The sequence below is a fragment of the Oryctolagus cuniculus genome, chromosome 12 (genome assembly GCF_051225735.1).
Source record: "Oryctolagus cuniculus isolate XC-2025 breed Fujian yellow rabbit chromosome 12, ASM5122573v1, whole genome shotgun sequence".
NCBI classification, from domain to species: domain Eukaryota; kingdom Metazoa; phylum Chordata; class Mammalia; order Lagomorpha; family Leporidae; genus Oryctolagus; species Oryctolagus cuniculus.
The window spans coordinates 81856549-81869430 of record NC_142878.1 but is presented as its reverse complement, the minus strand read 5'-3'; the positions used below and the strand labels follow the sequence as shown (position 1 = coordinate 81869430).

The following is a 12882-nucleotide window of genomic DNA, read 5'->3' as shown; positions in this document are numbered from 1 at the left end:
TACATACAGATCACTTACCCATTTAGGAAGCATCAGAGAAATTTCACAAGTATATTAATGAATGAATCTTTGATTCTAAAGTTTAGAGTAACTGATTTTACATTTGAAAGGAATTACCATTTTGGGGCCAGCATTGTGGCATAATGAGTTAAGCAGTCGCCTACAACAGCGTGGCTATCTCATATGGGTGCTGGTTCGAGAACTAGCTACTCCACTTCTGATTCAGATCCTTGTTAACGTGCCTGGGAAAACAGGAGAAGATGGCCCAAATGCTTGGGTCCCTACATCCACATGGGACACCAGGACAAAGCTCCTGGCTCCTGGCTTCAATCTGGTCCAGCCCAGGGCATTGCGGCCATTTGGGGAGTGGACCAGGAGATGGAAGATCTTTCTGTTTACCTCTCTCTATATATAACTCTGCCTTTCAAATAAATATAGTAAGTTGTTTTAAAAAATGAAAAACAAAAAGAAATTACCATTTTAAACAAGATGAAGAAGACAAACCAAAATTACCTGGTCTATCTGATCTTGTTGTCCTTTGTATACAGTTTCAGGATCTGAAGGAGGCCGCAGATGAAATTCTGAGTCACAGAAATTTCCATCACCATCTACATTGTGCAGGCTTTCCCAAACAATTTTTTCTTCAGTAAGAAATCCCTGGTCAGTTACTAACAAATACAGTTGACCCTTCATAAGAAATAATAAAAGAAAAAGACAATTAAATTGATCAAAATTAGTTAATATACTATTAAAGGAAATTTTTGTCTATATATTTATAGTGTATTAATTATTCTCACTAGGTCTGCACAACATATACAATAGATGAAGTGGATGTCTTATTTGTCCACATCAACCTTCTCTGAATGTAGTTTATAATTGTCACATTACAGCATTAGGAGAAATGGCTCTCGGTATGTTCTAAGATTTGACTTAACAACAGCACTATGGGGGCTGGCACTGTGGTGTAGTGGGTAAAGCCACCACCTGCAGTGCTGGCATCCCACGTGGGCTCTGGTTCAAGTCCCAGTTGCTGCACTTTATCCTGCTCTCTGTTATGGCCTGGGAAAGCAGTAGAAGATAGCCCAAGTGCTTGGGTCCCTGCACCCACGTGGGAGACCCAGAAGAAGCTCCTGGCTTCAGATAGGTGCAGCTCTAGCTACTGTGGCCATCTGGAGAGTGAAGCAGCAGATGGAAGACCTCTCTCTCTCTCTCTTCTGCCTCTCCTTCTCTCTCTGTAACTCTGCCTTTCAAATAAATAAATCTTTAAAAAAAATAAAAAAGGATGGAATTTGGACAGCAAATATATCCTAATTAGGGATTAAGAAGGTGAAATGATGGTAAAAGCACAGCAATGAGAAAGCAGAAAGTATGTGCAGGGATGGAGGATTATCAGTGAGAAGATAGATACCATTTTGGATGAAGCAATGTGTTGATATGGGAGAACAGAGCATATCTTTCATTTTTATCCTTTATGACTAGGTGTTACCGAATATTTTTGCTGTGTTATAGACATAGTAAGAACAGTGTTCTATCATAGAAGTCTAATTAGCAGTTGATAAATTCCTGAAGTAGGTGACAGCTGTAAAAACTGAAGGGATCAATGCAAGAGAACAAAAAGGGTGATTCAGTAAGTTTTTTTCCCCTAGAACTATAAATGACACTATAAAAATTTAAAGTCACATTGATAATTGAAACAGCAAATAATATCATAAACAAAAATCTTAATTCTCCTAATTTCCTTTAATCCATCATTCTTTAGAAGTCATCTTAGGGGCTGGTGCAGTGGCGTAGCAGGTAAAGCTGCGGTCTGCAGCACCAATATCCCATATGGGTGCCGGTTTGTGTCCCAGCTGCACCATTTCCAATCTAGTACCCTGCTAAAGGCATGGAAAGCAGCAGAGGATAGCCTAAGTGCTTGGGTCTCTGCCACCCACATGGGAGACTCAGATGAATATCTTGGCTCTTGGTTTTGCCTACCCCAGTCCTGGAAACTACAGTCATCTGTGAAGTAAACCAGCGGATGGAAGATCGCTCTCTGTGTGCATTTCTCTCTCTCTAACTCTTTCAAATAAATAAATAAATCTTAAAAAAGGTCATCTTAGTTGTAATTTTCTTAGAAAATAGTAAATTCTTCTTCTTCTTCTTCTTCTTCTTCTTTTTTTTTTTTTTTTTTTTTTTTTTTTTGACAGGCAGAATGGACAGTGAGAGAGAGAGACAGAGAGAAAGGTCTTCCTTTTGCCATTGGTTCACCCTCCAATGGCCACCGCGGCCAGCACGCTGCGGCCGGCACATCGCGCTGATCTGAAGCCAGGAGCCAGGTGCTTCTCCTGGTCTCCCATGGGATGCAGGGCCCAAGCACTTGGGCCATCCTCCACTGCACTCCCTGGACACAGCAGAGAGCTGGCCTGGAAGAGGGGCAACCGGGACAGAATCCGGCGCCCCGACCGGGACTAGAACCCGGTGTGCCAGCGCCTCAGGCGGAGGATTAGCCTATTGAGCCGCGGTGCCAGCCGTAAATTCTTCTTAATGCAATAATCTGTGAAAAAGAAGTTGAGACTTAATAAAACAAAAATTGATTTGAAGTAACACTTCAATTGCTAATCATTCCATCTTAGAAAAGTATTTAATACATCTATTAAATGCTTCTTTGTAAATTTAATGCAAATAAAGAGCATAAACAGGAAAGAAAGTAAGTGTCCACATGTAGCAAGAAGCTTAATATGACATTTGGCAACATAAATTTCAATAATTTTTTCTAAGGGAAATATTTAAAAAAATTTTTGTAATGATACTGATATGTCATGAAGATTACAAATAACATTAAAGAAGCATTTAATAATTGCCTCCATAATTTGATGATTAAGATATACTATGGTAAAATCTTTTGTTGTGAGCAGATCAAAAGATAACTCTAAATCAAATTCTTTTGATTTAGAACAACAAATAGCTAGCTCTACATCATACCTTGTATTTGGTCATGGTGCTAAAATGATTATTTCGAAAGAACACACAAAGTTCTCCTTCTTGAACCGTTGAAGTTAATTCACATAATCCATGGTATGTCAGTTGGGTGGCTGTATTATTTAGAAACTGCTCAGCCACAAAGCCTATGGAAACAATGCATAATGATTAGATGGAAGAATACTTTCAAAATTAAAGAGTTATTTTCTATTTACTCTCTGTTCTAAGTACAGAGAACAGCCAGTCAGTATAAGATGTTTCCTACTCTTATATGATTACCTCAAAGATTCAACTCTATTTTTTCTGTAGAAGATAAATATTCCCACCTAAAAAATAGTTATGTGAAATTCTTTTCACCAACAGATATTTACTTAAACTTCACCTACTTCCAAAAATGACTTCAGAGAGCTTGCAATAAAAGGCACAGAAATAATACAATTAAAACTTATTAAAGCACATAAAAGGAGTTAACCACTTAAAAAGTGGGTAGGAGAGAAAGATATGTATCAATAGCTACTTTCCCTATGGCAAGGTGCTCAGAAGTTAAAAGTAGCCTTAACAAATTGAGCCTTAACAAAAATTGGCATAAGATTTTAACAAACAGCACAGATAATTCTCTAGTTGCAAACTGCTCATTTTGTGCCTTAAAACTAAACACAGACATTAAGATTAAACAGAAAATGGTGGGATACTGATGCCATTTTTATCCTAATTTCCTCAAACATTACATTCATTATGTAGATACATCAAGTTCAGACAAGAATGATCTTTGGTTTTTGAAATAATACTTAAAATATAAAAATGTTTTCTGGGGTTTAATTTAAAACATGTATGCAGAGTAGATTCTCATTAACTGTGGGTTGATATTTGCAAGTTAATCTACTGGCTAAAATTCATTAACAACCCCAGAATCAATATTCATAGCACTTTCATGATCCTTTTGTGACTATGTGACAATTGACCAAAAGTTTGAGTCACCTGAGTGAGATATACACAACCAACTGAGGTCAAACAGGACAACACTCTGCCTTTTTCCTTCAAATCTCATGTTAAATAAGTGTCCTTTCACGGTTTACTTAGTGCCACATTTTTTACACTTTTGTACTTAAAAAATTATCCTAGGCAACGGCAAAGTGCTAGCTAGTTTTCTTAGTGACAAACGCTCTGATGTGTCTTCTAGAGAAAATACATTGTTAGCTAAGCTTTGTTCACACCTGAGTTGTAGTGCTGCTCACTATGAGTTTAAGGCCAATGAATCAACAATATATATGAAAACAAGGTTATATATTGATCAGTTGATGAAAATGTCACCAGAGGCACACAAGAACCTAAACTCTGCATTTTCCTAGGAGCAATGGTTAATATTTCAATGTACACAACAACTATAAAGAACGTAATGAGAATCAACTGTATAAATATTTTAAAAACCCATGTTTCTCTTTTTTCTCTTCCCGTTCTGCTCCTCTCTTTTAGTAAGAAAGAAATATCCCAGGAAATATAAGAGGAGGGGAGGGGAAGGGCCTCTTAAAAGGTTTTTAAGTGAGTTGAGAGGGACAGATGTAGGCTGTTAAGATCAATCTACATAAGAAAATAACACCTCAACAAGAAATTGAAAAGAAACTTAGTAGGGCCAGAGGCAGCATGATAATGTAGGATTACTCAATGTCTTTTCCATTCTTTAGTGTCAAGCCATAGCATTTTAATCTGCAAAGTAGTTGTAAGAGTTAAAAATACATCACACCACTCCAAAGACCAAGGTAGGAGAGGGAGTGGGAAAATTATAAAGAGGGCTACAGAAAGGATATTATAGCATATGTCTTGGATTTATGATGTAACTTGAGTTTATAGATTTAAAAATAAGAGCTCCCCTTTCCATTATTGTTGCTTTACTACAGACTAAGTTATCTAGCAGAATGTATCAGTTATATACTAGAGCATTTACTATTATGTAACATTAATTTGTTGATTTATTCACTTAGTAAAGATTTATATACTTACTTGAAAGAGTTACAGAGTTGGGGGAGGAGAGAGAGAGAGAGATCTTCTACCACTGCTTCACTCCCCAAAGGATGGCAATAGGGGCTGGATTAGGCTGAAGCCAGGAGCCAGGAGATTCATCCAGGTCTCCTACAATGGTGGCAGGGTGTGGGGAGCAACTCGGACTAGACTAAGTTACTGGAATTAAGACTTATTCTATGCATCTGCTCTCCCACAATATGGCGCTGGGAGAGGAGTAAACAACTTCTACACAGCTGCCTCTTGCCAATTTGACTGATGAGCTGCAGGAGCTGATCTTGCTCCTGATTGGAGGAGAGCAGCGTGCTCGGCGTGTGGGTAGCAGAGTTGGGATTGGTGGAAGAGGACTATAAAGGAGAGAGACAACATGCACCGGGAACATCCGGATAACATCTGAGCAGCCCCCGAGAGAGCTGGCCGGCGGTGTGCCGCTCCCCCGCGGAAGTGGGGAAAGTGGCAGGGGGAACCGCCCCTCCACGGAGGTGGAGGGGTCGGCAGCCAACCCGGGAAGAACCAGCAGCAAACCTGGGAAGAGCCGAGCAGACAAAAGAACAACGCAGGGTTTAGTGTCGTTCCTCCGCGAAGATGGGGGAGCGACAGCAGGGGCCCAAGCATTGGGCCATCTTCTTATAAAACTTTTCTTAGCCACATTAGCAGGGAGCTGGATCACAAATGAAGCAGCATAGACTCGAACTGGCAATCACAGGGGATGCTAGCATTGTAGACGGAAGCTTAACCCACTGGACCACAATGCTAGCCTCATATTATGTAACATTTAAGAAGTAAGTTATGGGGCTGGCACTGTGGCGTTGCCTGCAATGCTGGCACCCCATATAGGTACCAGTTCTAGTCCCGGCTGCTCCACTTCTGATCCAGCTCCTTGCTGGTATACCTGAGAAAGCAAAGGAGGATGACCCAATTGCTTGGGACCTTGCACCCTCATCGGAAACCTGGAAGAAGCTCCTTTCTCCTGGCTTCAGATCAGCCCAGCTCCAGCCATTGCAGCCACTTGGGGAGTGAACCAATGGATAGAAGACCTCTCTCTCTCCACTCCTCCCTCTCCCCACCCCTTCTTTCACTCTGCCTTTCAAATAAAATAAATAAATTTAAAAAAAAATGTCTTGGGCAAGTCACTTACTCTTTCTGAACCTATGTCATGTTCTCTGAAAAGAAGTAACTAAGATCTTTCTAGCATTAAATTTTTCAATTTCAGAATCACATGAGGTAGTAGTGTCTTCACTGAGTTTCTGAATCTTTTTGAAAGCAATTTGCAGTGAGGATTTCCATGAGTGAAGAGTGGAAAGGGTGTTTAGAAACATCTTTCCAAAGAGAGCATTTGGTGATGGATATTACAAACATCAGGGCTACTTCTCTGCACAAGTATATTCCTTTATTTATTTATTTATTTTTTAAGATTTATTTATCGGGACCAGTGCTCTGGCATAGCAAGTAAAGCCGCCACCTCTGAAGTGCTGTCATGCCATATGGGTGCTGGTTTGAGTCCTGGCTGCTCCACATCCAGTCCAGCTCCCTGCTAATGCTCCTGGGAAAGCAGTAGAAGATAAAGTCCTTGGGCCCCTACATCCATGTGGGAGACCCAGAAGTTCCTGGCTCCTCGCTTTGGATAGGCCAAGCTCCAGCTAACTCTGCCTTACAAATAAATAAATATTTTTTTGACAGGCAGAGTTAGACAGTGAGAGAGAGACAGAGAAAGGCCTTCCTTTTTCTGTTGGTTCACCCTCAAGTGGCTGTGCCAATCTGAAGCGAGGAGCCAGGTGCTTCTTCCTGGTCTCCCATGGGGTGCAGGGCCCAAGCACTTGGGCCATCCTCCACTGTACTCCCGGGCCACAGCAGAGAGCTGGACTGGAAGAGGAGCAACTGGGACAGAATCCGGCACCCCGACTGGGACTAGAACCCAGTGTGCCGGTGCTGCAGGCAGAGGATTACCCTAGTGAGCCGCAGCACCGACCATAAATTTTTTTTTAAAAATTAGCTTATGGGGCCAGGGCTGTGGCGTAGGGGGTAAAGCTGCCACCTGCAGGGCTGACATCCCATATGGGTGCCAGTTCGAGACCCGGCTGCTCTACTTCTGATCCAGCTCTCTGCTATGGCCTGGGAAAGTAGTAGAGGATGGCCCAAGTCCTTGGGCCCGTGCACCTGTGTGGGAGACCTGGAAGAAGATCTTGGCTCCTGGCCGGCGCCGTGGCTCACTAGGCTAATCCTCCGCCTTGCGGCGCTGGCACACCGGGCTCTAGTCCCGGTCGGGGCGCCGGATTCTGTCCCGGTTGCCCCTCTTCCAGGCCAGCTCTCTGCTGTGGCCAGGGAAGTACAGTGGAGGATGGCCCAAGTCCTTGGGCCCTGCACCCCATGGGAGACCAGGAGAAGTACCTGGCTCCTGCCATCGGATCAGCGCGGTGCGCCGGCCGCAGCGCGCCGGCCATTGGAGGGTGAACCAACGGCAAAGGAAGACCTTTCTCTCTGTCTCTCTCTCTCACTGTCCACTCTGCCTGTCAAAAAAAAAAAAAAAAAAAAAAAAAGATCTTGGCTCCTGGCTTCAGATCGGTGCAACTCTGGTCGTTGCGGCCAAATGGGGAGTGAACCAGCAGATGGAAGACCTCTCTCTCTCTCTGTCTCTCCTCTCTGTGTAACTCTTTCAAATAAAGTAAATAAATCTTTTTTAAAAAATTAGCTTACCAAATCATTTTCCTCTTTAACTAGAGAGTTGTTAGAGAACATAAAAATACCAAGTACCATAAAGAAATTGAAATTAGAAGGGCACTAAAATTAGGTAAAAAGGAATAGAAAGTGGACACATTAGGAAAGGAAACTGATTTATGTAAGAAGGTTTCTACTTTGTGGCTCTTCCTGAGATTTAAAACCAAATTTAAGTTGAGTCAGGTCTTAACATTGTCACTATGACAGATTCATCCAAATGATCTGAATTTCTTTCTAGTTTAATCTACATTTAAGTTTCAAAAAAACCAGATATAGTGGGCTAGCACTATGGTGCAGCTGGTTAAGCTGCTACCTGTGACACTGGCATCCAATGAGTGCCAGTATAAGTCCTGGCTGCCCCACTTCTGATCCAGCTCTCCACTGATGCACCTGGGAAAGCAGCAAAAAAGGTATTTTGTGGTGTAGCAGGTAAAGCTGCCACAGTTGGCACTGGCATCCCATATGGGTGTCAGTTCATGTTCCAGCTGCTCCACTTCGATCCAGCTCCTGGCTAATGCTCTTGGGAAAGCAGTGGAGGATGGTCCAAGTTCTTGGGCCCCTGCACCTGCATGGGAGACCTGGAAGAAGCTCCTGGCTCCTGGCTCCTGGCTCCGGAATGGCCCAGCCTCAACCATTGTAGCCATTTGGGGAGTGAACCAGTGGGTGGAAGACTTTTCTCTCTGTCCCTCCCTCTCTGTTAACTCTGCCTTTCAAATAAATAATAAATCTTTAAAACAAAATCAGAAATAGTATATTAGTGTGGTTTCTCCATAAGAGGATAGATAAAACAGTTTTTTAAAAAAGATTTATTTTATTTATTTGAAAGGCACAGTTACAGACAAAGAGGAGAAACAGAGAGAGGGAGAGATCTTCCATCTGCTGGCTTACTCCCCAAATGGCTGCAATGGCCAGAGCTAAGCCAGACTAAAGTCAGGAGCCAAGAGCCTCTTCAGGGTTTCCCACATGGGTAGAGAGGCCCAAGAACTCAGGGCATCTTCTGCTGCTTTCCAAGGTGCATTAGCAGGGAGCTGGAACAGAAGCGGAACAACTGGGATTTAAACTGGCACCCATATATGATGCTGGTGTTGCAGGTGGTGGCTTTACCCACTATGCTACAACACTGGCTCCCCAAACAGGGTTTTTTCTAATATGAAAAATATTCAGAGTTTCCAAGATAGAGTCTCATATGACTTGATTCAAAAAGGTAGTGACATCCAAAAGAATAGTAAGTACACTATGTAGAAATAAAAATCTAATACTTTCCTACAAGGTTTTAGCATCAAAAGAAAACGAATGTTCTCTGAACAAAGCTGAAAGAATACCTAATTCCATTTGACTGTCAGCCAATCACATTTTTTCTCAAAAAAGAATGCTAACCAAAGTATTTCTGGGCCAGTGCTGTGGCATAGCGGGTAAAGCCTTTGCCTGCAGTGCCAGCATCCCATATGGGCACCGGTTCAAGTCCCAGCTCTTCTACTTCTGATCCAGCTCTCTGCTATGGCCTGGGAAAGCAGTAGAAGATGGCCCAAAAGCTTGGGCCCCTGCACCTGCAAGGGAGATCTGGAAGAAGTGTCTAGCTCCTGGCTTCAGATCAGCACAGCTCCAGCTGTTGAGGCCAACTGGGGAGTGAACCAGTGGATGGAAGGATGGAAGACCTGTTTCTTTCTTTCTCTCTCTCTCTCTCTCTCTCTCTCTCTTCCTCTGTTAACTCTGGCTAACCCTAACCCTAACCCTAAAAAAGATTTAAAAGATTTATTTGTTTACTCGAAAGGCAGAGTTACACAGAGAGAGAAGGAGAGGCAGAGAGAGAGGTCTTCCATCCACTGGTTCACTCCCCAATTGGCTGCAACGGCTGGAGCTGTGCTGATCTGAAGCCAGAGCCAGGAGCTTCTTCTGGGTCTCCCACGTGAGTGCAGGGACCTAAGGACTTGGGCCATCTTTTATTGCTTTCCCAGGCCATAGCAGAGAGCTGGATGAGAAGTGGAGCAGCCGGGACTTGAACTGGTGCCCATATGGGATGCTGGCACTGCAAGCAACAGCTTTTACCCTCTACACCACAGCGCCGGCCCCATAAATAAATCTTTTTTAAAAAAGTAATTATCATCTGGGACCAGAGCTCAATTTTTAATAAACATTAGAAATAAATGAGCTTTTTAATATTTTATTTATTCAAAAGGAAATCTACAGCTATAGGCTGAATAGAAAAAGAAACCAAATCACTTCAGTTGAACACTATACTCAAGAGAACCTGACAAAGAAAAATGATGGAGGAAAGTTAATTGCTATAACTAGGTTAAAATGTCCATTATGGTTTTTAATTTCCAATATGATTTCATAATGCCTATACAAGTAATCATTAGCATTGAATAATTATTTCAGACAGTATATATATTTGTAGCTTCCCATAAACAAAAAACTAGTTTAGCCTTTTAACTGTACTGATTTCCACATACAATTATTCCTGAATATAGAAATTTGATATGCTGAATTTTATCATAAAATTTATGCATCAAAATTAATCAATAAATATGTCAGGTACATATTACCTGAAAATTATATAACACTTCAGAGAGTGAAACTTTCCACCTTTTACCAAGATGGTTTTCCTAAATTATCCATAAAGGTTGAGAACTTATCTAGAATGCTTGGGATCAGAAAGGTTTCAGATTTTAGAATTTTTTGGGTTTCAGAATATTTGCATATTCTCTACTGATTGAGCATCCCTATTCCAAAAACCTGAAATTCAGAATGTTCTGAAATTCAAACTTTTTTAAAGACTTACTTTATTTACTGAAAGGCAGAGTTAGTGAGGAGAAACAGAGATCTTCCATCCACTGGTTCACTCCCCAGATGGCCCCAACAGCTGGGGTTGGCCAAGCAGGAAGCTAGGAGTCACAACTAAGAGCTTCTTCCATGTCTCCCATGTGAGTGTAGGGGCCAAAGGAGTTGGGCCATCTTCCATTGCTTTCCCAGGCTCATTATCAGGGATCTGGATCAGAAGTGGAGCAGCTGGGACTTGAATCAGCATCCATATGGGATGCTGGCATTTCAGGTGGTGGCCTTACCCTCTATGCCACAACACCAGCACCAAATGCAATCCTTTTTGAGCATATGTCAGCATTCAAAATATTTAAAACCTTTAAGCAGTTTGAATTTTGGATTTTCAGATTAGGGATGTTCAACCTATATGACACAAATTAGCTATCCAAAGATTTTTGTGATCCTGAGGAATCAATGTGAGAGAAATCATAGTTGTAATGCTAAAGAAAAAGGAAATGATGAGTGGGATTGATTTTTGTTGCTGTTCATTTTGTTAACTAGTATATTATTAAGGTTTATCCTTGTTCCACTGTAGCTGAGCTTGGGAAAGATGCTGTCATATTTCCCTTAGCTGCTGCTGCTGCCTCCACTATTACTATTTGCTTTTTAAGACTTATTTATTTGAAAGGCAGAATAACAGAGAGAGGGGGAGAGACAGAAAGAGAAAGAGGGGGCTGGCACTGTGGCATAGTGGGCTAAGACTGCGCCTGCAACACCTGCATCCCATACAGGCGCCAGTTTGTGTCCTGACCGCTCCACTTCTATCCAGCTCCCTGCTAATGGCCTGGGAAGGCAGCAGAGGATGGCCCAAGTGCTTGGGTTCCTGCACCCATTTGGGAGACCTGGAGGAAGCTCCTGGCTCCTGGCTTTGGATGGGCTCAGCTCTGGCCATTGCAACCATTTGGGGAGTGAAGCAGTGGATGGAAGACCTTTCTCTGTCTCTCCCTTTCTATGTAATTCTGTCTTTAAATCAAATCCTTAAAAAATATAAAAAAGAAAGAGAAATAGATCTTCCATCTGCTGGTCTTTACTCCCCAAATGGCTGCAACAGCCCAGGTAGAACAGGAAGAAGTCAGGAGACTGGAACTCCATCCAGGTGTCCCCTGTGAGTGGTAGGGACCCAAGTACTTGGGCTGTCTTCCTCTAAGCTTTCCCAATAACACTAGCAGGGAGCTGCATCAGAAGCAAAGCAGCTGGGAGTCAAACTGGCACTCCAATATGGGATGCCAACATTGAAGGTCACAACTTAACCAGGCACACCACAACACCAGCACCTCCCATAGCTTCTTACTTTATATATCTGTTTACTCATATTATTTCTTGGCTATTATTCTTTTTGTTACCACTTTCTGATTTTTTTCATTTCTCAATTACCATTGAATGACCTGACTATAGCAGTATATTGGCTACTACCATTAAAGCAGAATTCTACAGATAGAAATTTTCTCTATAGGCTTTTTTTTAGGAATATTTCTGGTAACAAGACCTTGGACAAGGAAAGCAAAGTTCTACTGAGTGGAAATTTGTTAACTGAGGAATAATATTCTTTAAAAAACTGATTTATTTATTTGAAAGGTGGCATTACAGAGACAGAGAGAAAGAGATATCTTCATCCACTGGTTCACTCCCCAAATGGCTGCAACAACAGGAGATGGGCCCAAGAACTTGAGCCATCTTCCACTGCTTTCCCAAGCTATAGCAGAGAACTCGATTGCAAGTGGAGCAGACAGAACTCAAACGGGTGCCCATATGGTAGGCCAGCACTGCAGGTGGTGGCTTTACCTGCTATGCCATAGCACCAGCCCTGAGGAATAACATTTTATAACAGCTTGTGTTGCTCCTTTCCCTCTGAAATTTAAACTTTACTGCCTTAAGTTGTTAATGAAAGAGTTGCCATACAAATTAATTACCAATGTCCCTATACGTTTATATGTTTATTATAACTCGAAGACTAAGATAAATCTCAACTGAAATACTATATATTTTCTACTTGCTTCTTTTGCATAAATATGGTTAAATTTCTTATAACTGAAAAATCAGTTGAGTTCTGGTGAATACGATATGGGATTCATGCACATGTTCTATATGCTCATATATTCTTGCAGTTATTTTTTAAACATGCTATTATAATCAGCTTTTATTATACCTTGTAAAAATACTTGTGTGTCTGAGGCAGAGTGATGAAAGTTCATCCCTTGCTTCTAAGATTTCTCTTTCTTTTGTTTACCCTTCAAGGAAATGAGACTAGCAGCCCCAATATTTGTGCATATTTATGAAAAAATGAAGTGAGTGTTAGAGAAAGTCCATCAGAATGCATTTGGCCTTCAAATCTCCTTTTGCCATCATTAACTGGAACTCAGCTGAAAAAAC

At 41.7% G+C, this 12882-nt stretch overlaps 1 protein-coding gene across 14 annotated transcripts in view; it reads right to left on the bottom strand.

Moving 5' to 3' along the window:
* MINDY2 (MINDY lysine 48 deubiquitinase 2) overlaps positions 1–12882 on the bottom strand; it is an 87402-nt gene that overhangs the window by 16237 nt on the left and 58283 nt on the right. For 12 of the 14 annotated variants that reach the window (XR_016218201.1, XM_002718209.6, XM_017347995.4 and 9 more), the window contains 2 exons: positions 2965–3107; positions 514–687 (listed from right to left, as the gene is read on the bottom strand). Coding sequence is in view for 11 of the 14 variants with exons in the window: in XM_002718209.6 (XP_002718255.1) it covers positions 514–687; positions 2965–3107 (317 nt within the window). In the remaining 3 variants the exon portion in view is untranslated. Of the gene's footprint in view, positions 1–513; positions 2537–2964; positions 3108–12882 lie in introns of all 14 variants that reach the window. The other 2 variants (XR_016218199.1, XR_016218200.1) reach the window with 1 other exon arrangement.